The sequence below is a fragment of the Bos grunniens genome, chromosome 5, assembly GCF_055505025.1.
Source record: "Bos grunniens cultivar Pamir isolate PY7600 chromosome 5, Bosgru_T2T1.0, whole genome shotgun sequence".
In the NCBI taxonomy this organism is placed as follows: Eukaryota; Metazoa; Chordata; class Mammalia; order Artiodactyla; family Bovidae; genus Bos; species Bos grunniens.
The window spans coordinates 10,776,535-10,800,381 of NC_141169.1; the positions used below are offsets into that span (position 1 = coordinate 10,776,535).

A 23,847-nucleotide genomic window follows, 5' to 3' on the forward strand; every position below is an offset into this window, starting at 1 on the left:
CCAACTCCTGGAGTTCACTCAAACTCATTTCCATCGAGTCGGTGATGCCATCCAGCCATCTCATCCTCTGTCGTCCCCTTCTCCTCCTGCCCCTGATCCCTCCCAGCATCAGAGTCTTTTCCAATGAGTCAACTCTGCGCATGAGGCAGCCAAAGTATTGGAGTTTCAGCTTTAGCATCAGTCCTTCCAATGAACGCCAGAATGGACTGGTTGGATCTCTCTGCAGTCCAAGGGACTCTCAAGAGTCTTCTCCAACACCACAGTTCAAAAGCATCAATTCTTCAGCACTCAGCTTTCTTCACAGTCCAACTCTCACATCCATACACGACCACTGGAAAAACCATAGACTTGACTAGATGGACCTTAGTTGGCAAAGTAATGTCTCTGCTTTTGAATATGCTATCTAGGTTGGTCATAACTTTCCTTCCAAGGAGTAAGCGTCTTTTCATTTCATGGCTGCAGTCACCATCTGCAGTGATTTTGGAGCCCCCCAAAATAAAGTCTGACACTGTTTCCACTGTTTCCCCATCTATTTCCCATGAAGTGATGGGACCAGATGCCATGATATTCGTTTTCTGAATGTTGAGCTTTAAGCCAACTTTTTCACTCTCCACTTTCACTTTCATTAAGAGGCTTTTTAGTTCCTCTTCACTTTCTGCCATAAGGGTGGTGTCATCTGCATATCTGAGATTATTGATATTTCTCCCAGCAATCTTGATTCCAGCTTGTGTTTCTTCCAGCCCAGCGTTTCTCATGATGTACTCTGCATATAAGTTAAATAAGCAGGGAGACAATATACAGCCTTGATGTACTCCTTTTCCTATTTGGAACCAGTCTGTTGTTCCATGTCCAGTTCTAACTGTTGCTTCCTGACCTGCATACAGGTTTCTCAAGAGGCAGGTCAGATGGTCTGGTATTCCCATCTCTTTCAGAATTTTCCACAGTTTATTGTGATCCACACAGTCAAAGGCTTTGGCATAGTCAATAAAGCAGAAATAGATATTTTTCTGGAACTCTCTTGCTTTTTCCATGATCCAGCGGATGTTGGCAATTTGATCTCTGGTTTCTCTGCCTTTTATAAAACCAGCTTGAACATCTGGAAGTTCACGGTTCACATATTGCTGAAGGCTGGCTTGGAGAATTTTGAGCATTACTTTACTAGCATGTGAGATGAGTGTAATTGTGCAGTAGTTTGAACATTCTTTGATATTACCTTTCTTTGGGATTGGAATGAAAACTGACATTTTCCAGTCCTGTGGCCACTGCTAAGTTTTCCAAATTTGCTGGCATATTGAGTGCAGCACTTTCACGGCATCATCTTTCAGGATTTGAAATAGCTCGCCTCTTAATTGTGATAATTAAGGAATTAATTATTAATAATTAAGGAATTCATAATTAACTGTGACAACCAAATATTTTTCCTAGCAATCCCCAGAAGTCCAGAAATTGCCAGAAATTGGCAAAAGCACAGTAGGTCTGTGTGAAGCACTGAGCAAATGTTGAGCAAAGATATGATAAATAAAATGTTTTATTTATTCACAAGTCAAGGAGATAGGGTGGTTAGTGTGAGTGACAGGATTTGCTCACTTAGAATTTGGTCAGAGGAAAAACTGAGCAAGATAATGCCCAAATAGGAAAGTTTTGTGGAAGATACAGAATATCAGTAGCCATTTTAATGAAAGATGAAAGCACTTTGTGAAATAGGAACTTGATGTTGTGGTTGGATCATGTAGTTTAGGTGATGGTTTTGAGAGATTAGAGGTAGGTATTGGAGAGCAGTGGTTTGGGAGCTGAGCAGATAAGAGGAAATGGAAGAGGAAGGTACCTAGGTGTGCTGACAGACCTCTGGCACAAAAGTGGTGATAAAGATGCAGAGCTGGGCAGAGCACTGAGCAGATATGAGCAGAGAGCTGCAACTGAGAAGTGAAAAAGCAGCAAAGCGTGGTTTTACTGAGAGATGATGAGGTTTGTGAGGAAAAGCAGCAGAAAGAACAATAGCTATTAATCATAGCTTGCCTTTACTAAGCTCCTGCTGCGTTCAGACCACTCTTCTAGGCATTTTACATGTATTAACTTTATTCCCACGTAAATGTGTAGCAAAGAGGGTTATTATCATTAGATGAGGCCAGAGAGGAACAGACAGGTTAAGGATTTTGCTCAAATTCTTAATCTATGTGGCAAAGCTAGAATTTGAGCCTAGTTACCCAGTAATAGGGGAGCTCCCAGGTGGCTTAGTGGTAAAGAATTGAGCTGCCAATGCAGGAGACTCAGGTTTGATCCCTGGGATGGGAAGATGCCCTGGAGAAGGAAATGGCAACTCACTCCAGTATTCTTGCCTGGGAAATCTCATGGACAAAGGAGCCTGGTGGGTTACAGGCCATGGGGTCACAAAGAGTAGGACATGGCTTAGTGACTAAGCACAGCATACATCCAGTTATAGGGCCTGTGACCAGTGAATGGATTTTTTTAGACACCTGTTGCACCTAATTTGATGCTGATTTAGTAGAGGATATATGTTATTTTATCAATGTTTTTAAAAAGATTTTTTGATACAGACCATTTTAAAATTCTTTATTGAATTTGTTACTATATTGCTTCTATTTTGTCTTTGTTTTTCGGCCACAAGGTATGGGGGATCTTAACTCCCCAACCAGAGATCAAACTTGCATTGAAAGGTGAAGTGTTAGTTACTGGATTGCCAGGCAAGTCTCAAGATGTTTGTTTCATTTACAGTTTATACCTAGCCCATTTTCACAGTATGAGGGAACTACAGCAACTTGATAAATATATGTTGCCTTGATGTAGGACGTATTTTGACAGTTGAGGCCACCTCAACTAATCATCTAAATTTGAAAGAAAAATTGTAGGTCATCCTATTTAATGCTTGAATCCTTTCTAAAATGCTAATACGTTTAGAATTTTTTCATCTGCTATTTGTTGTTCATAAGCCACTTAGTGAGGGCTACAAGAGTGCAGTTCTCGTGGTGATTGAAACTCGAGCTCTGAAGATGTTGCTTCTGGGTCCAAGTCCTGGACCTACTATTTCCCTATTTCCCTGAGACCTCAGTGAAGTTACCTACATTCTTTGTTCCTCAACTCTCTCCTTTTTAACTGGCAGTAATCACAGTAACTCCTTATGATTTGTTACGGCTGTTCCATAACAGTTAGAGAACACGTTTAGAACAGTGCAGAGTGTGCCGTGAACTGGATAGGATTTACTTCTTACTATTCTGCATGGCTGATATTTCCTTGTTCAGAACATATGTCATGCCTGTGTTGTGTTAGTCACTCAGTCATGTCTGACTCTTTGCGACCCCACAGACTGTAGCCCACCAGGCTTCTCTGTCCATGGAATTCTCCAGGTGAGAATACTGGAGTGGATTGCCATTCCCTTCTCCAGAGGAACTTCCCAAGCCAGGGACTGAACCGTGGTCTCCTGCCTCACGGGCAGATTCTTTACCATTTGAGCTATATTATGCCCAACCTATGATAAATCATTAAAAGACTTAAATGTGATGTTGAAAGTTTATCATATACAGTGTTGGTACATGGGAAGTATAAATAAAAGTTAATAATAATGGTGTGTTTTTAAGTCTCCACTTTTTCTTTTAAAATATCTGTCCACTGTAGGCTTTGTTTCCTTAGTGCTGTTCTGATAGGCTTGTGTGATTCTTTACGGGTATCTCAAGGTATGTACCCCCGTGCTCTCATTTCGTATGCACTCTTTTAAGAACCAGAATCTACTGAGGAGCTGCCTAAGAAGCTTGCTTTTCTATTCAGAACCTCTTCTTACTCTCCGTCTCAGAGGTTAATCCACCATAGTTTGTATCAGAACTTAGTATGTGTGGTCCTTTTAACTCTTTTGAACTCTTTTCCTATATAGACATCATAGGGTCATACTTGTGTTTTTTCTCAGCTTCTCAAAATGCAGTGGAGGTAAATTTACTGAAATACCAAGGGGAAGAGTTGAGAAATTCTTTAGAACTGCACTGTCCAGTATGCAGTGATTAGCAACACATAACGATTGAGCCTTGAAATGAGACTAGTCCAAATTCAGATGGGCTCTAAGTGTGAGAGACACATGGGATTTCAAAGACTTAGTATGAAAAAAAGTGACTATCTCATTAATAATTTCCTATTGATTATATGTGAAATGATATTTTTTGAAATTTTGTGTTAGATAAAATATATTTTAAAAATTCACTTTACGTTTTTCTTTTTACTTGTTTAATGTGGTTTATCTTATATTTTTATCAGATAGTGCTGCTTAAGAGAAGCACAAGTCACATATCTAAACTTATTTAAGGCTGAGTTAACCTGCAATAAAGGAAGCTGTTTCATGTAAAAAAGGAATTATTTGACAAAATGGTTTGATCACTGACATCTATTAAATTCTAGGGATTTAGGGTACTAAGGATTAAGTTTTGGAAAATTCTGGTCTAAAAAATTAACTAGGTCTACAATTACTCTTGCTAGCCCTAATTAAGTTGAACACAATGTGCGATATACATATATATATGTAAAACTCAAAGATATATATATGGTATATATATATAAGATATATATATTAATTAAATTGAACACAATGTGAGATATATATATAACTCAAAGATATATATAAGATATATATATATATAAGATACATACATATAACTCAAAGCTCCACACAATTTGATTTTATTGGTTAGTAACAATTAAATTGAGAATGATATTTTTGCTTCATATTTTTCTACCTTTTCAGAGGTTAAATTCCATGGAATACAAGTGATGTACTTATATCTGTTTCGTTAATTATCTTTCTGTTCTTATCCAGAAAGCTCTCACAATGACTTAGGTATCACCTCGTGTCTACTCCCTTTTCCTGAGGGCAGGCCTCCCTCCTCTCAGTTCAGAACCACAGTGTCCTACTAACTGGCCTCATGTTGCCACTTTTGCCTCTCACCAGTTTATCTCCCATCTTCCAGGGTAATCTTTTAAAATTAAAAATAAGTCAGATTGACTTTCTGCTTAAACATTTTCAATGTTTTCCATTCCATTTAGGGGGAAGAAAAATCTAAAATCTTATTGCGGCATGCATGACCATCAGGCTGTTCTTTTCTAAATAATCCCACAGCTCAGGCTGGTTTTCCTGTGATTTTATTTTCTGCCCATTTGCAGGGTTTCTATTCACTTTGCTTTGAGAGGCCTTTACCAAACTGTCCTGAAGCTTTCAGGCCTTCCCTTTATTATCAGATTGGAAGATATCCAGACAAATATATTCTTCCTCCTCTTAGTGAGACAGACGTCATCCTTGGCCAAGAGTTCTTCAGTGTGTAATCATAGACCTTCCAGGAAACGACATCCTCTCTCCGTCACCACCGTCTTAATAAACAGCCCTTTACTTCTATATGCATTTTTCTTTCGAAGTCTCATCCCAGCTCTAGTTTCTTAAGTCTCCTTGAATGTTAGATACATTTTTAGGACTCTTGAAGAAACAGTATTAGCCCTCACAATCAGTAAGTGTAAGCAGTGGTTGGATTTGTGTCATGTTAAACTTTTGTGTGTTTTAATGTGGACTGGTGAGGAGAATAAAGGCCTTTTCTCTCAAGCATGAGAACACAGGGGACACAGGTGTGTGTGCAGAATCATCCAGGAAAAATGCCAGCAGCTGTGCCCAACGAAGAAATTATACCCATCACAAGCTGGGTATTTCTCTGATCACCTTAGAAAGCACATCTTTCACCTTAGATGTGCCGTATTTCTAAAGAATTATTATGAAACTGTGGTGCTCACTGCATAGGCAGCTTGGAGGTGATGCCTAGAGAATGTTTGTGTCTTTGAGGATGTCATGTGAAAATTAATTGATCAATATTATCTTCAGTCACTGGGCTTCCCATGTGGCATTAGTGATAAAGAACCCGCTTGCCAATTCAGGTAGAAGAGACACAGGTTCGATCCCTGGGTCGAGAAGATCCCCTGGGGGAGGGCACAGCAATCTGCTCCAGTATTCTTGCCTGGGGAATCCCACGGACAGAGGAGCCTGGGGGGCTATGGTCCATAAGGTCACACAGAGTTGGACATGACTGAAGCGACTTAGCACGCACTAGCGAGATGGTTATATTATAACCATTAAAGGAATTTTTCAGAGGAGATAAAAACCATTCTAAGAAAAATCCCCCCCAAATATACTAGGAGATTGCCTGTTAAGATATGTATTTTATGCAATGTACCTTATCAGTTATGTTAGGAAATGTACCATTCATTTTTTAAATATATAGATTTTCAAATCACTTCTGGTGGAAAACAGAGTGTTAAAATGATAAACGGAGTTCAAGGACTAATTCCAGACTCCTTTCTTTTGGAAATGGTTGTTAGAGTGGATCTGTATCAGGATTTTTTCACATGCTTGGCTTCATAATCTCCCTCCCCTTATATTGTTTAACTGGAATCTGCACTACAGATAAGAGTGCAAACCTGACTCACTGGCAACCAATCCAAAGAACTTTATGTGGAAAACTCCCTGCAAGTAGGTACAGGCAGCATAAACAAAACGTTGGAAATAGTGAAAGAAAAGGTAGAAAAAAATATAGTTGCAATGGCCAGGACAATTACTAGTTATTGTTTAAAAATTATCTTGTTTTCATTTCCAATATGAAAACTTTTCTTTTAAAGAAACACCTAACTAAATATTCATCAGAAATGCTCATCTTTTAAAATGTTTGGCATATTTTGTTATTTTTTTTCAAATTATTTTCTGTTTGATAAATATCCAGGTAATTGCATAAGAATTTTGTACCTACTTGTTTTTAAAATGATTTGATTTTTTAGTTAGAACATAAGCTTTAAAAAACAATCTGGTCAACCAACAGATTTTAGTAGATAAGGAATATCCAGAAACAGATACATAAATTGATATATTATATCTGATAATTAAACTTAAAACTAGATATTTTAAAAGATACATGTGCCTAACACCTACAAAGAGTTAGAGATAATGTAAAGGCTCTGACACTTTCTAACAATGTGGTTGTTTTGAAACTTGGCCCTTAAACCTTTGATTTTCTTTTTTCATTTGAAAGTTTAGGAGAATAACTCTATTCTAAACCTCTATTTTTCAATACCAGAACCGGAAAAACCCAAGAAACTTAAAGCTTTCAATATTTCTGCACATTCCTTTTCTCTGCACTGGAGCCTACCCTCTGGCCACGTGGACAGGTTTCATGTGGATCTTGTTCCTGACGGTGGCTTTGTTACTATCAGAGATCTTGGAGGTGGAGAATATCAGGTATTGTTTTCATTATCATACTTGGCCAAGCCAACTTATATTTTATATTTAGTCCAAATAGGAGAGTTCTTTATGAAACTCATCCACCATGAAAATTTCCTTCTTTGAACCTCTTTAAAAGCATAAGATGAAGACAAAAACACTGATGCCGAATTGATGAGTGTAAGTTTCAGTACTGGTGGACTGTTACCTTAGCAATGTCTGTTTTTTTTTTAAGTCTACCCTGAACCTACAGCCAACCATCCAAGGGTTCATGAATAGTTTAACAAAGAAAGGGCAGAGCTATTGAGTAATCCAGGCTCATTAATTGTGCACTTGCCAGGAGGATCAGTCTTTAAATCATTAATGCAGGCAACATTTCTCTCTAGAGCCATCAATGTGATTCTACTGCCTGAAAAATGTGATAATGATGGATTTTCTTATCATTTTTCTTTTACTTTTTATTGGAACTTCAGAGACACAGGTATTTTACACACACTGTTAAATACCAGGGCTAATCAATGGACTATAGATTTCTTAGGACTCTTAAAGAGTTGTGACAATGAACTGGGATTGATAGAAATACTGATTGAGTCTTTGATAATGTATGTTTTGTAAGTTTTTATTGCATGTTATTTGGTAAATATTTCTGCTATAACAAATGTATATTTTTACAATAATAGGAAACACATGGTGATAAATGACACAGAGTTATGCAGTAAAGTGCTAACTTTACTTTTTTGATTGTGATAGATTTATGGTTTTAGCTTTCCTACATTTCAGAATTTTTAATACAGCCGTCTATTTTGGTGTTTTAGGCTGATGTGTCTAACGCTGTTCCTGGTACTCGGTACGAGGTAACCGTCTCTTCCATTTCTGCTACAGCATATAGCTCACCTGTTAGCAGAACAGTGGCAACAAATGTGACAAGTAAGTATGTGTTTTCCATTTTCTTTCTTTCCTTTTTCTTACAAAGTATTTGGACCCTTTATAAATCTATTGGATGGGACTATTTACATTGGCAATATGTGCACTGAATGCATGAAAACAGTTGAGTAATTAAAGCAAAATGGAAACTTAAGAAAGTGATCTGTGTAGAACCTGCATGCTACTGGTTCTTTCTCTTCCTTTACTTTCAAAGAGCAAGGATAATTTTTCCATACTTGTTTGTGAAATGGATCGGAGACACTGTTAATGGTGATATTTAAATAATACAAAGCCATGAAAATAAACTCACTATACTTGCTCCAAAAGAATCACTCAGTTTGTAAGGCTGGTTCTTGTTTCTTTAGTGTTTGTGTATAAGCCTTGCATTAAGTGAGTGTTTATAAAAAATGATTTGGCATTAAAACTGTATTTGGCATGTAGTATTTAGTAGCATTCCATTTTTCACATTCTTATAAAAGAATGTTTTTGGTATTCCCCATAGCATTTAATCATTTTTTCTCTTGGTAGCAAAGCTCTAGGGAAGATAAACTTACACTTACGAGACACTTAGTCTTTGGGAACTTTAAAAGTCTACAGTTTGTAAATATTTTTCTTACATTTGTTTGTGAAAATACAATAATTGATTGACCCTTATAACAACATGCATTTTTGGAAAAATAGAACCAGGGCCTCCAGTCTTCCTGGCAGGGGAAAGAGTCGGATCTGCTGGGATTCTTCTGTCTTGGAATACACCACCTAATCCAAATGGGAGAATTATATCTTACATTGTAAAATATAAGGAAGTTTGTCCATGGATGCAGGCAACGTATACACAAGTTAGAACAAAACCAGACAGTCTGGAAGTTCTTCTTACTAATCTTAATCCTGGAACAACATATGAAATCAAGGTAATTATTTTGTAAATAGTATTAAAATATTTCATTCATTTTAAAAGTAAAGGAGTTTTGTTCCAACAGGTCAAGCTTTTGCCAGCAAGAGACTTGAAGAATGATCATCTGAATCATGTCCTCATTGCCCATCTGGGCTTTTAAAATTTGAACAAATGTCATAAGCTTTTCGTGTGTGTGTGTGTTTATATAATGTATCTATTTTAGAAAGCATTAGTTTGGTGACTTTAAAAAAATTAAGTTTAATAAATTTTACAAGCACACATATTCTACTTTTTAATCAAATTTGAAGTTAGCTTTGTTATTTTTCTCTTAACCCACTTATATTTCCATGTAATTGTAATTTTGGATAATGGTTTGAAGGTTTCTGAAGAACCAGTTTCTCAAAGAACAAGGAATTCAAATTGGTTCCATTCAACAAATACTTCCTGGATGCGTATGACCTCTTTTATGTTTACAAAAAATTTATGCCTTTACAGCAATAATATACAAAATCTAAGAACACTTTATTAAAATATTAAAGAAGAGCATGCGAAAAGCAGTCTTATGTTAGTTAGGCCATGTGAAAATGTTTAGAGTTAAGAGACGTGGTGACACTGCTGCTGCTGTTGCTAAGTTACTTCAGTCGTGTCCGACTCTCTGTGACCCCACAGACAGCAGCCCACCAGGCCCTGCCGTCCCTGGGATTCTCCAGGCAAGAACGCTGGAGTGGGTTGCCATTTCCTTTTCCAATGCATGAAAGTGAAAAGTGAAAGGGAAGTCGCTCAGTCGTATCCAACTCTTAGCGACCCCATGGACTGCAGCCTACCAGGCTCCTCCATCCATGGGATTTGCCAGGCAAGAGTACTGGAGTGGGGTGCCATTGCCTTCTCCGGTGGTGATGCTAGTGGTCAAAAAATCCGCCTGCCTATGTAGGAGACACAAGGTGGACTGCAGTCCATGGGATCGCCAAGAGTTGGATATGACAGAGCAATGCACACACACACACAATATTTCCAGGGGATAGTAAAGAATACAGGCATTTTCTCATTCCTCCCTATTTTCAGTATAATGTCAATATGTTCTTTAGTCTTGACTCAAGAGAAAAGGCTGTGTAAATATGTGATCATACATAACTGAGATGACCATCTGAATGGAAGAAATGATAAGAAAGACACACTTGCCTGTTTTTAAAATCTAATTTTAAGTATGCCCATTTGCAGAATCAAATATAACAGGAGAGTAGGCATACCAAGAGTAGGCACCCCCCAAATGATAAAAGAAAAATATAGGCTTTTACTTATACAGTGGTAAAAATCAAAGATTTGATGGTTATTTCTCTGCAGAAACATAACTTAAAGAGTAGGCAACCTTTTTCTGACACCTGAAAATTATTTGGCACAGATATTTTCTATCATAAGCTCACATATTAATTCAAATTAATTTATATGTTAAGATATACTATTCAAAATAATAAAGATTATCTTTTAATGTGATATAAGAAGCTTTTACTGATAGAAAGGTAATTTAGCCAACCTCATTCTGCTTAGATATATTTTTACAGAATTTAAATTTTTATTCCTTTGAATTCTCTTATTTCAGGACTATAGGGAAGTCCCTATTCTCTTTTTTTACCCCACACTTTATTAACCACTGTTGTAACTTTTCTTCTGTTCAAATATATGTTAGCCATTGCAGAATTTCAAAGGGCATTTGACATAGTGCATTTGATATCTTCAGACGTCAATATCAAATCTACATGATATGGGGACAATCCTGTTTAGTATTTAACATGTGTTATTTCATTTAGTATTCAGAATAATCGTATGACATAGATATATTGTTTCCATTTTAAAGTAAAGGAAAATAAGATAACCTTTTTATCTGAGAATTGGTAGAGCTGCAATTAAACCAAGGCTGTCTGATTCCAGTTATGGCATTTGTAAAAGCTCAAGAGTTCTCATTTATGACACTTTCTCTGTCTGTTCTAGTGTATTTGACTAGATGTTTCAAGCCAAAATAGTTTCTATCTTTTAAATTCTAGAATATTTAGTCTAAATGATTACCTATTTATTTTTAAAATTTGCCTAATTAGATTGTAAACTCTAAAGTCAGACACTGTGTTTATGGTCCCATGTTCATTACAGAAATAATTGTGGTGTCTTAGAGTGAATATAGTAGAAAGAAACTGAGCTTTAGAAATAAACACAACTTCAACTGAATTCTGATTCTGCCACTTATTCCTGTGATATGGGGCAAGTTACTTGACCTCTCTCAACCAGTTTTCTCATATGGAAAATATTGACAATAATTCCTTGTATTTTGATTATGTGGATAAAATAAGATGTGTAAAATCCCTAGTCAATTTCTGAGTGTACAGAAGTTGCTTAATAAATAGTAACTGAAATTCTTACTGCTACTAATAGACATTAAACTTGATTATTAATTTCTCTATCAGGAATCTGAGAAATCTGTTGATTCAGGCTATGTTGCAAATATTCACTTTAGGGAAATGGAAATACTGAATAGCTCTATATTTGCTTCTTCTTCGAGAGTATTGTTAGGAATTAGAGGGGAAAGTATCTTTATTATGTATCTAATGGACAAATCAAAGTTTTATTATTTCAGACTCTGTTTAATTAGAGTATAAAGCTTGAATGTAATTTTTGTGGTCTGTTGTAGGTTGCTGCAGAAAACAGTGCTGGCATTGGAGTGTTTAGTGACCCATTTCTCTTCCAAACTGCAGAAAGTGGTAATTTTCTTAAATCATTTATTCTGAATTAACTTAGTTAAGAGTTTTCATCATTTAAAATAAATAGGGATATAAACAAAATCTGGCACTAAAATGCATAAAATTTTCAACAGCATGGTAATTAAATTACTTTTAGAGTCTTCTTGGATAGGGAATTTATTCATTAAAATATAAATTATTCTTTCTGATGGTAAAAACACTGTTATCTAGAAAACTTAAAAATACCCCAAAATACAAAAAAAAAAAATGAAAGTTATCCATGGCCCTGTTATGTAAAAACATACATTTCTGGCTGATCTTTTTCCTCCTATGAATATATGTCTTTGTGACTATATGTTAGTGAAAATAGGCTTGTGCCATTTGTACAAATTTGCATCCTGCATTTTAAAATCAAATCATAAGTATTTTCATGACATTAGAGTTTTGGAAATATGGATTGTAATGGTTATCATATTATTCCATACCTTGCAGTCATTACCAAACCAACTTAAGCTATCTCCATTTTCCCAGTGACTGAGAAGAAAAATTTGACGTCATCCTTGATTGTAATCAGTCAATAGTACTGTATAATCTATCAAGAGATCCTGCCAGCATTATATCAAAATAGATCCTGAATCTCACCCCTGTTGTTACTCACCCTGTGTAATCTATCATCATTTCTTGCCTGATCATTTGAAAGCCTCTTCTTTGGTTTTCCTGTTTCTAGTTTACCTGTCTATAGTGTACTCTTCGCACAAGAGTCACATCATCTTTTGAAGCAGAAGCTAGACCATCGTTACTTCTCTCTTCCTAACATGGCTCCTGTCTCATTCAGAGCAAGAACCTAAGTCCTTCCCGTGACCTACAGTGCTCTGGGTGCCCTTAACCCTCGCTGAATCATCTCTTTCTAGTCTGCATCTCCCTCCATCCACTCCAGTCACACTGATCTTCCACCATAGGGTCTTTTCTCTTGCTGTTGCTCCTGCCTGGAGTACTCCTTCATTAAATTATCCACAGGGGCTTCCTCAATGGCTCAGCAGATGAAGAATCTGCCTGCGGTTCAGGAGACACAGGTTTAATCCCTGGGTCAGGAAGATTCCCTGGAGGAGGAAGATGGCAACCCACTTTGCAAAGAGTCAGACGTGACTAAGCAGATATCCATAGAACTCTCTCCCCAGTTGATGTAAATCTCAATTTGCCTTTCCTGACTACACCTTCTAAAATAACCCCTATTTCCTTCTATCCATCTTTATTGCCAACAAATTAATTTTTCTCCACTTGAATAGCTTGACATATAACTCATTTACTTGCTTTTTATTGTATATATTAGCCTAGTAGAATATAACATTTGTGATAAAAATAAGCTGTTATGGAATGGAGGTAATTTATTTAGTTAGTAATTTGGCTGTTTATTCATAACAGCAAACAGAACCGATAAATAGAAAAACAGTAAATAATGGCATCTCCAAGCAATAGCAAATATTTTTAGTGAAGTTTATATTCTAGTGGGATAAGATAAACAGATGGGTTACTAAGTAATAGATCGAAGTGTTACTTGCTCAGTAGTGTACTACTCTGCAACTCCATGGACTGTAGCCACCAGGCTCCTCTGTCCATGAAATTCTCCAGGCAAGAATATTGGAGTGGATTGCCATTCCCTTCTCCAGAGGATCTTCCCAACCCAGGGATAGAACCCAGGTCTCCTGCATTGCAGGCAGATTCTTTAAACCATCTGAGCCACCAGGGAAGCCCAAGTAATAGACTAGAGAAGTGCTATAAAAAAGTTTCTATAATTTTATATAACTATAAATATTTTATATATTTAAACATAAAAATCTTCCAGCAGTTCATTGCCAGAGGGATAAACTGAAATGGACCCTGTGTATCTCGAGGGGATTATGCAGTTGTCAGTGTTAAAAGAAGCATGTGACAAGCTTTATGGCCAGTTCTTATTTGAGACCCCATTGAGAGAAGCAGGTGAATACATGCTCTATGCCATAGGAAGAATGAAGAGAAAATTCTAGAGTTTATTTAAAATTAGAAAGTAATGATTCTTGAAATCTTTTACTGATATTGAACCTACTTATATTCAGATTATTAGCACAACTGAAAATTGAGAAAATTATTATTTTTAAGATTAAATATTCATTAGGAAATGAAAGGCAATTTATGACTTACACTTTTAGGGAAAATAATTGGAATAATTTTTGGATGACTTAACAAATAGTTTGGTCTTTTTTAAAAACACTCATCTTGGTAAAGCCTCGTACATTATGAGGTCAGATTATTATTTCAACTTGACAGTATTTTGAACTTTATATATTTTATATTCTGCTAACTGACATAATTTCTAGAGTCATTCTCTCTCTTGGCAAATTATGATTGGGACAAACTAAAACTCTAGGTTGGCATGGAAATAATCCTGGAACAGGAGTTTCATTCTGTTTCTGACTTGCTGTGTTTTCTTGGAGAAATTACATAATCACTTAATCACTCTTACCTTATCATTTAAAAAAAATGTTGAGATTAAAATGTAAATCTTAGTTAGATAGTTTTGTCCAATTTTTTTCCCCAAAGACTCCTTTTTATTATTTATGTTATGCAGAACTCGAATTTAATGAAAATTTCTGTGGAATAAATAAATTGCCTTTATAATGATTAAGCCAGAAATAACTTCTCTCTCCATGAATAAAAATACTCCTGAAGTATTCAAACAGAGTTAGCCCATTATACCATTCTAAGCTGATATTACATCCACAAGTGCAAAATCTCAGCTTTTTTAACTTCCCATGCAGCATTATTTCAGACAAATGTAGAATTTATTTTAGCTTTAAAATATTAGAAATATCCCTTGTAGCTTCCCTTTTAACTTGATGGATCCTTAGTAATATAGGAAAATTCTTTATAGAAGTCTCTGTATTTTATTTAGAAAGATTTTTTTCTGGTTCAAGAAAATGTATGTTTTGTATAGTGAACATTTTGAAAAGTTTTAGTTTCACATACTTGTATATTTACTTGTTTAGCTCTGACCTCAAAGTGTGTGAAAGGCTTACCTGAAATATGTGACTTTATAAATAGAATTTTTTGATACTTTAGCATCATATCTTTACTTGGAGCAAGATAGATAAATTCCCTCTATAAAAATCAAAAGATGATGGGATTTTGGTATCTAAAAGTCCAGAGGTAGAAACTAGAGTATTTAAAGTACAGGAAGACCTGTCAGCTATGAAAAAGAGCCAGAATTAGTCTTCAGACACCATCAAGTCAAAAAAAGAAAACATAGATTTTACTGGGGCAAAAATAATGTAAAGTTAATAAGAAAACCTCTTTTTCACTAAATGTTGTTTAACAGATTTAATTAATTTTTATCTATTATATTGAGTTTGCTTTAAAAGATATTTTGAAATCATACTTTGGAATTTATAAAGTTTGGTTACCTTATAAATTCGAATTTCTCTGCACTTGAGCAGATTCTCATGATTGCTAAGGTTGATGTGGAAATGGCCAGCTTGTATGCAGTCTGTTATTAATAAAAACTTCAGGCATTTTTACAAAATTTACATACATTAGACAAAGAAATTTAAAACAATGATTAATATTAATGGCAAAAGCTGTGGTTCTTATAATTCTGTAGCATCAGATATTTGACAGACTTTTTGTTTTATTATATTTTATCTGCCCAAAATGAATTTTAGTGCTAAATCTTTAGTATTAGAGACTTACCATATTGTCATTGTCCTTCTTAAGCTTTAATTCCATTGATAAATTCCCTTGAAGAAAAAAATTTCTATCCATTATGTTATCCATTATTAATGATTAGTCATCATCCCAAATTGTTATTTTTTTGTTGTTGTTAAAATGCAGCTATTGTTAAGTTTCTTATTTACTACTCTTTAATTCATATCATTCCATACACCTCTCCTTCCCAGGGCCTAACTTTCTTATATAATTTATATGGCTTTCATTTTCAGATCACATCTTCATATTCCTCTCTACAGTGTACACCTAAACTCTAGTTATTCGATTTCTTAATACTAGGCATGTTTTATCTCAAACGTCTTGTAATTTTTTTTTCTTTCAACAGTGACTTGTCATGGTTGTTTTATATTCTAAAGGACATTGATTATTTACTTTGTCAGTTTTCCACAGCTAACCTTGAGTTAACAGTCATCCCAATTAAAATAGCCCACAGCTTATTATGCAGATTACTAATATTTAATAACAAGGTATCATGAGTTCTGATGAAAGTTGATTTTGAGGGTGTATAAAGGTTAAAATATAATAATCACAACCAACTGGTGCTATCCACTTTATATTAGACACTGGTTATTTACTTACACTCCAGAAATGTGATTTTTGTGCAAATGGTTGGATAATTCTTTGAATTTGCCACTTCTTCATTATCTAAGAATTTGCTACTTCTTCATTATCTAAGGAATTTACATAATTCCAAAGTATATCAGATGGTAAGATAGTCATTATTCAAATTTGTATAACCACAAACAACTATTGATTGAATATTTTTCAGACTTATTTGAAATAGTTTATTGATGGATTTATTGACCTATTAATCCTGAAAAAAGCTTATTTGCCTCTTAAACACAAGTCTGTGGGCCCAATTTCTGATTTGTTATTTTAGGCAAAATCAATTCAGAAAGTATACCCGAATATATATTTTAAGAAGTACTACCCAAATAGATTTTATTCAATGTGTTACATATTTAATTTTATATAACATGGGAATTGTAACATCCCCGAATTATATAAATGTCATTCTAAGTTTTATAACAATATTTTTCTTTTCCTTCAAAAATCCCTTGCACGTCCCCAGCTCCAGGAAAAGTCGTGAATCTCACCGTCGAGGCCTTTAACTATTCAGCAGTAAACCTGATTTGGTATTTACCTTGGCAACCAAATGGCAAAATTACTAGCTTCAAGATCAGTGTTAAACATGCCAGAAGTGGGATAGTTGTGAAGGATGTTTCAATCAGAGTAGAGGACATTTTGACTGGGAAGCTGCCAGAATGTAATGTAAGTCTCATGGAACGTTTTCTGTGTCTCAGAATTTTAGGTAAATTACATCTTGAAACGCCCTGCATCTGGATACTATGTATTTTTACCAAAGTGATTTATTAGCTATTTGATTACTTATAGTATCATATTATATACACTTGACTATAGTCAAGGTAAAGTAAGAGAAGAGTTTCAGAATTCAACAGTGATATATAAAAAATCCCTTAGGGAGCTCTGGAAAGACTTGATAGGTATAGCATTTGTGATAGGCCTTGGAATAAGTAGGTGATTGTGTGAGGGTGGAGGATACTTTGTAAGCCTTAAAGTAGGAAAGCATAGGGTATCACTGGGAAAAAGATAATACTTCCATGTGACAGGATAGGAAGGGAACAAAATAGTAAAGTTTACACTTGTGGAATTAGATTGTTTTTGTTGTATCTTATCTTTAGTGAAGAATTTGTTACTATTCTAAGCACTGACGTGAAATCCTTGGAAGTACTGTAATTATGCTTTTTAAAAATTAATTTTGGTGATCACTGTGATACTATTGATGAAAAGACAAGCAAAATTACTTTTTTAAAAAAATGCTTTAAGTTAATGGAAGCCACAAATATTTTTAATTTAGATATATTTCTAATATACATAAACACACACCCATATGTTCTTTGGTGTTATCTTTTGAATGTTTATGTGGAAAAATGATCATAATATTAAGACAGTGATGTATATTAGAAATTTCACCAAAGGGAAAAAAAATTTATCTTTTTGGCTCTTAAATTTTTAATGTGGATTTAAAAAATTTTTAATAATCATTTTGCTGTAGTTATACCTTTATTCAAAGTCACATGAAATCCTATTCATAAGAAAGATTAAGGTATAAATAAACATTCTATTCTGAAACTGTGGACAATGGTATTAACCATGTGACTATAGATAATAAATGGGTATAATTAAAATCTAGCAGATTTATCTGTAGCTGTAACGAGTAGTACACGCACAAAATAATATTTGTAATATAAAGAAAAAAATGAATCACACTTATCTTTACCAAGTGTTACATTATTTTCCCATTTATGCTTGTTTTATTCATTAGGAGAATAATGAATCTTTTTTATGGAGTACAACCAGCCCTTCGCCAACCCTGGGGAGAGTCACGCCTCCACCACGTACGACGTATTTATCTAGCATGTTGTCACAGAGTAAGATTAGCTCTGTGTGGAAAGAGCCTATCAGTTTTGTAGTGACACATTTGAGACCTTACACGACGTATCTTTTTGAAGTTTCTGCGGTTACAACTGAAGCAGGTTATATTGATAGTACGATTGTCAGAACACCGGAATCAGGTATGGGGTTTTTTTTGGTAGGAAAAAAAGTTAAATTATTCATAGAATAATCTTTCTTTCTTTCTTTTTTTTTTATTCATGTAGATCTTTTTGTTAAAGATCTTCCTTCTCTTTCAGTAACTTTTTTCTCCCTAATAATGGATAATAGTCATGCCATTTGGAGCATCTTCAATTTCAATACTCTTCTAAGATACTGACATAAGCATCTAAAAGGAGAAAGGAGATTTGAAAGAAAAGATTCTTGAGCTAATAACCATGCTCCTAAGATCAGCTCTTATCATTCTGTGATCTCAGGAATTTTTAATAATAGTCTCTGTTTGTCTACATTTTACATTATCATCTGATGATGACTTATCTCACTGATATTGCTGTTACCAGATATGGAGATCACACCTGCAGTAGCAGAAATATCATATGATTAAAATTCAGTATTAGATAAAAACAGCAGTTAGAAAATGCCTACCTACCTGTATCTTCTCTGTACTGCAGTTTCTTTTTGTGATGAATGGAGACATCTTCATTGTCGATATGGTGTTAGCACTAAATGAGCATTATTAGATATTACTACTACTAAATTCTAAGTACATATTTCTAGGTACAGTATTTGTATATTTAATTATATTATGTAGGCCGTGCTGTGCTTAGCGGCCCAGTTGTGTCCGACTCTCTGCAACCCCATGGACTGTAGCCTGCCAGGCTCCTCTGCCCATGGGGATTCTCCAGGCAAGAATACTGGAGTGGGTTCCATGCCCTCCTCCAGGGAATCTTCCCAACTCAGGGATCCAACCCAGGTCTCCCACATTGTGGGTGGATTCTTTACCATCTGAGCCACCAAAGAAGCTGAAGAATACTGGAGAGGGTAGCCTATCCTTTCTGGAGGGGATCTTCCTGACCCAAGAGTGAAACTGGGGTCTCCTGCATTGCAGGCGGATTCTTACCACCTGAGATACTGTTATGTCACTGTATTACACACTACAAGACAAAATATATAGTAGCAGACATTCAGTTATGATTGATAATTTTTAGGTTACTGGGCATTATTCCTGGTAGGGTAATTTCACTAAAGCATAGTATTTTTTTCTGATGACGTAGGTGTTAGGTCTTGTCATTTCATTACATGTAAGTGTGAAGGTTTTTTTACCTTAATTTAAATAAAAATCTCTGAAGAAGACCATTTCCTCTTCCATACTCCTTACTTCTTATTAAGAAAAAAAGAAATAATTTCATGAGAGTCAACACAAAGTGAAATTTGGTTGACAAGAAGTTTGTTTTTAAAAATATTTAGAATGTTTTATTTCAATTAAAGATGTTTTAAAATATTAGATACATGTATGAAAAATAGACCTCAATGGACGTGAATTGGAGCAAACTCCAGAAGATAGTGAAGGACAGGGAAGCCTGGTGTGCTGCAGTCCATGGGGTCGCAAAGAGTCCGATATGACTGAGTGACTGAACAACAACAAATGAAAAACAGACTTTTAAACAGCATTATTATTTTTAGGTCACCAATATTACATTGGAATGCAGGTTATAAATTTCCTTTCAGAACCAAATACAGATATTGATAGAAAAAGTAAAATCACTGCTGATAGATTCCGAGGGTTGAGTTACTACTTTGGCCCTTCTACCTGTGTACAGCAGAGGGAAAGGGTTTATCAACCAGATGCTCAGGGCTTGTTGATGCAATACTTATTAATATATATGCTTCAGGACAACGTAACTGTACAAAGAATTGCATAGCAACGAAACACCCTGTGCAGTCATGTACAACATTAAATAAAAATAGTAATGGTTACAAATAAGGAGTTTAATGATCCACCATTTATTCACATTCTTCAATTATAGCCTATTTTTTAAGTTGAAAAAATGCTTTGCTGTGTGATATTTTTTCTCTGACTTTGTATTTTCTGTATTTAATAAGGTGCTTTTAATTCATTGTTTCCCTATAATTTTAGTGCCTGAAGGACCACCACAAAACTGTTTAACAGGCAACATTACAGGGAGGTCCTTTGCAATATCATGGGACCCACCAACTGAAGTAACAGGAAAATTTAGTTACAGAGTTGAATTATATGGGCCATCAGGTAAGTCTTAATCAATTTTATGTTTATCTTTTGGAGTAAGAATTGTATAAAAGATTTTACTATTTTCAAACTTTTTAAAACGTACTGAACTGTTTTTAAAAGACCCTTAGCAATGTTGAAACTCTTAAAACTTTTGTTTATAGCCATAAATAAGGATGGTAAAGCCTTGTCCATGTTCCATATTTCATGACAAAGGGCTGAAACAATGAGAGAGAATCCTTCAAGAAGAGAAACATTAGAGGAGATACATTTTTTCAAATATTTGATCAGGAGGACCTTGACTTGCTCTGATTGCAAATGTATTTATGAAGAAAAATGGGCTTCAGTTATGTTAAATCAGATTTCTGCTTAGAACAAAGAAACCATTTCAAATAATTGGAGGTCTCTAAAAATAATATGAGTAACTTTATAGTGTAGTGAGGTCACATCTTTATGAAGAAGCAAGAGCAGGACATCTACTTGTCAGATATTTTGAGGGCTTCAAAAACTATACCAGTGGAGTTAAGTAAGCTCTATAATTCTTAATCCAAGATTTTATGGTTCTATGAAAGAAATTTATTTCAAATAGTAATGAAATAACATAAATGCACATATTGACATTTATTTGAAAGAATGGAAAAATAGACAAAGGTCCAAATTAATCATTTTGAAATTTCTAGGAATCTGTCATGAATCACATGAGTAACCTTTATTTCTCATCCCTGAGTACCTTCAGTTCAGTTCAGTTGCTCAGTCGTGTCTGACTCTTTGTGATCTCATGGACTGCAGCACGCCAGGCCTACCTGTCCATCACCAACTCATGAGTTTACTCAAACTCATGTCCATTGAGTCAGTGATGCCATCCAACCATCTCATCCTCTGTCGTCCCCTTCTCCTCCCACCTTCAATCTTTCCCAGCATCAGGGTCTTTTCCAATGAGTCAATTCTTTGCATCAGGTGGCCAAACTATTGGAGCTTGAGCTTCAGCATCAGTCCTTCCAATGAATATTCAGGTTGATTTCCTTTAGGATTGACTGGTTTGATCTTCTTGAAGTCCAAGGAACTCTCAAGAGTATTTCCAACACCACAGTTCAAAGACATCAATTCTTCGGCCCTCAGCTTTCTTTATGGTCCAACTCTCACATCCATATGTGACTACTGGAAAAACCATAGCTTTGACTAGATGGACCTTTGTTGGCAAAGTTCTGCTTTTCAATATGCTGTCTAGGTTTGTCAGAGCTTTTCTTCCAAGGAGCAAGTGTCTTTTAATTTCATGGCTGTAATGATTTTGCAATGATTTTGGAGCCCAAGAAAATAAAGTCTGTCACTGTTTCCATTGTTTCCCCATCTGTTTGCCATAAAGTGATGGGACTGGATGCCACGATCTTAGTTTTTTGAATGTTGAGTTTTAAGTGAGCTTTTTAACTCTCCGCTTTCACATTCATCAAGAGGCTCTTTAGTTCCTCTTCACTTTCTGTCATAAGAGTGGTGTCGTCTGCATATCTGAGGTTATTGATATTTCTCCTGGCAATCTTGATTCCAGCTTGTGCTGCATCCAGTCCAGCATTTTGCATGATGTACTGTGCATATAACTTAAATAAGCAGCGTGATAATGTACAGTATTTAGGCTCCTAAAGTTCTGAAATGTTTTCAGACCTAAAAATATGATAGTCCTTTTCTCCCCTCCCTGCCCAATACACAGACACACATGGATACCCAGATACACCTCTTCTATTTGGTGTCATTTTTGAAAATTTTGACAAGGTACTCTCATCTGTGAGGCTAAAAACTCAAGAAGGTGTATCTACTAATTATTGACTTTAGTAACGTAGAAGTCATTAGCAATAGTCTCAGAGCAAGGAGGAACAAGGAGAACATATATCATACCTGACCACCTAGTCTCTTGAGGGCTCTGGGGAAAAAGTAATCAATCTGTCCCCACCCTTGAGGAAGATCTGCAGGGAACAGAATCAATGGTCTCAAGGGAGAGCTAGGTTTCAGTTACAGCAAGAAGGGGGAAAAGCTATGCAGAAATAAAGTTGAGGATTTAAGGAATTTTGATGATGGCCCAGTTAAGAAATTTTGCTCAGAAACTAAACTACAGAACATTTCTAAATATATCTTTTTCAATATGAGTATGAAACGCTGTCACTGTTTTTATATTGGTAAAACCTAACATATTCCTTTAAAATATGCCAAAAAATAATATGACCGTTCAATAGGGCTTTATATTAATATAAAAGTAATTTTAAACATGAAATATTCCTGGTTTTTTTCCATCTTGGTAAAATTGACACCGGTGCAATTCTAAGCGAAATGTTTAACATATATTCACTTTTAAAATTGTAATAGTGCATGTCAGTGTGTATGTTAACACTTCAATTACTCTATACTTAATTAAGAATGATTACATGCTTGAAGAATACATAATCCACAGTTATGTTTTGCTTTTTGTAGGTCGGATTTTAGATAACAGCACTAAGGACCTTAAGTTTGCTTTCACTAATCTAACACCGTTTACAGTATATGACGCTTATGTTGCGGCTGAAACCAGTGCGGGGATCGGACCTAAGTCAAATATTTCAGTATTCACTCCTCCAGAAGGTGAGAACATATCCTGTAGTGTGTGAATGGGAACTTTACTGAGTCAGTTAAACTTTGTATTAGAAACTATTTGGTTGATATTTATCTAATTCATGTTATTTCCTTATCGGATGACTCCCTAGTACATTCTGAACATGTGTTCCTCAGAACACTAAACCCATAGCAGGCCTCGTGATAAGAGGGGCCAAAGAGCAAGTGGACATCACAGCAAACGTTACATGCTGTGTCAGCCTGCGTCTTCACAATGAGTACTACTGGCACAATCTCAAGACTACATACATTTAACATGGCTTAAACCCCATTATTTATTGTATATTCTGTTTTTCCACAAAATAGTGTTCAGAGAAATCCACATATCCCACAATGCCTGTGGTGGTGTTGCTGCTCAGTCACTGAGTCATGTCCAGCTCTTTGCGACCCCAGGGACTGCATGCAGCTCCTCCGTCCTTCACTGTCTCCCGGAGTGTGCTCAAATTCATGTCTGTTGCGTCAGTGATGCTATTTATAATCAAAAGGCTATTCTAAGCAATTGAGGGTTCCTGGAAGGTGCATAATATAAATTTACCAGAATAGGCTGAAATTATTTTCAAAATTTCTCCTGAAGAAACTATTTGTATATGTTAACTACCACAGTCTAAGGCTAACTGTAGTGTTTAAAAAATATTACCATGCCATTTTACAACCTGTTTTCTGGGCCCACACCAAATGCTCAACGTCTTTCTTTATATATTATACTTATTTAGGAGAATTCAACAATTTTTTTTTTTTACAATCACACTAACACTTGATAAAACAGATTTTGTTTATGTGATAGCTAACATTCAGTGAGTTGTGAGTTAAACACACATGTGTGCACACGAACACATGCATGCACACACACAAACAAGGTTGGGCATACCTTCATCAGATAAATCATTCAAGTGTTTGACCATGAGAGGGCAGCAACTGTTAGGGAATTTTGTACTTCTCCCCCATTTCAAAGAATGACCCTTGAGATTATCTTGCTATTGAAAGAATGTAAAATTTATGTTACATC

At 35.4% G+C, this 23,847-nt stretch overlaps 1 protein-coding gene across 12 annotated transcripts in view; it reads left to right on the forward strand.

The window, feature by feature from the left end:
• The window catches only part of PTPRQ (protein tyrosine phosphatase receptor type Q), a 295,980-nt gene that overhangs the window by 57,176 nt on the left and 214,957 nt on the right, over nt 1-23,847 (forward strand). For all 12 annotated transcript variants that reach the window (XM_086398851.1, XM_086398846.1, XM_086398848.1 and 9 more), the window contains exons 19-26: nt 7,104-7,264; nt 8,062-8,173; nt 8,852-9,078; nt 11,740-11,809; nt 16,620-16,819; nt 17,895-18,144; nt 20,100-20,228; nt 22,665-22,811. In XM_086398851.1, the coding sequence (XP_086254977.1) occupies nt 7,104-7,264; nt 8,062-8,173; nt 8,852-9,078; nt 11,740-11,809; nt 16,620-16,819; nt 17,895-18,144; nt 20,100-20,228; nt 22,665-22,811 (1,296 nt within the window). The remainder of the gene's footprint in view (nt 1-7,103; nt 7,265-8,061; nt 8,174-8,851; nt 9,079-11,739; nt 11,810-16,619; nt 16,820-17,894; nt 18,145-20,099; nt 20,229-22,664; nt 22,812-23,847) is intronic.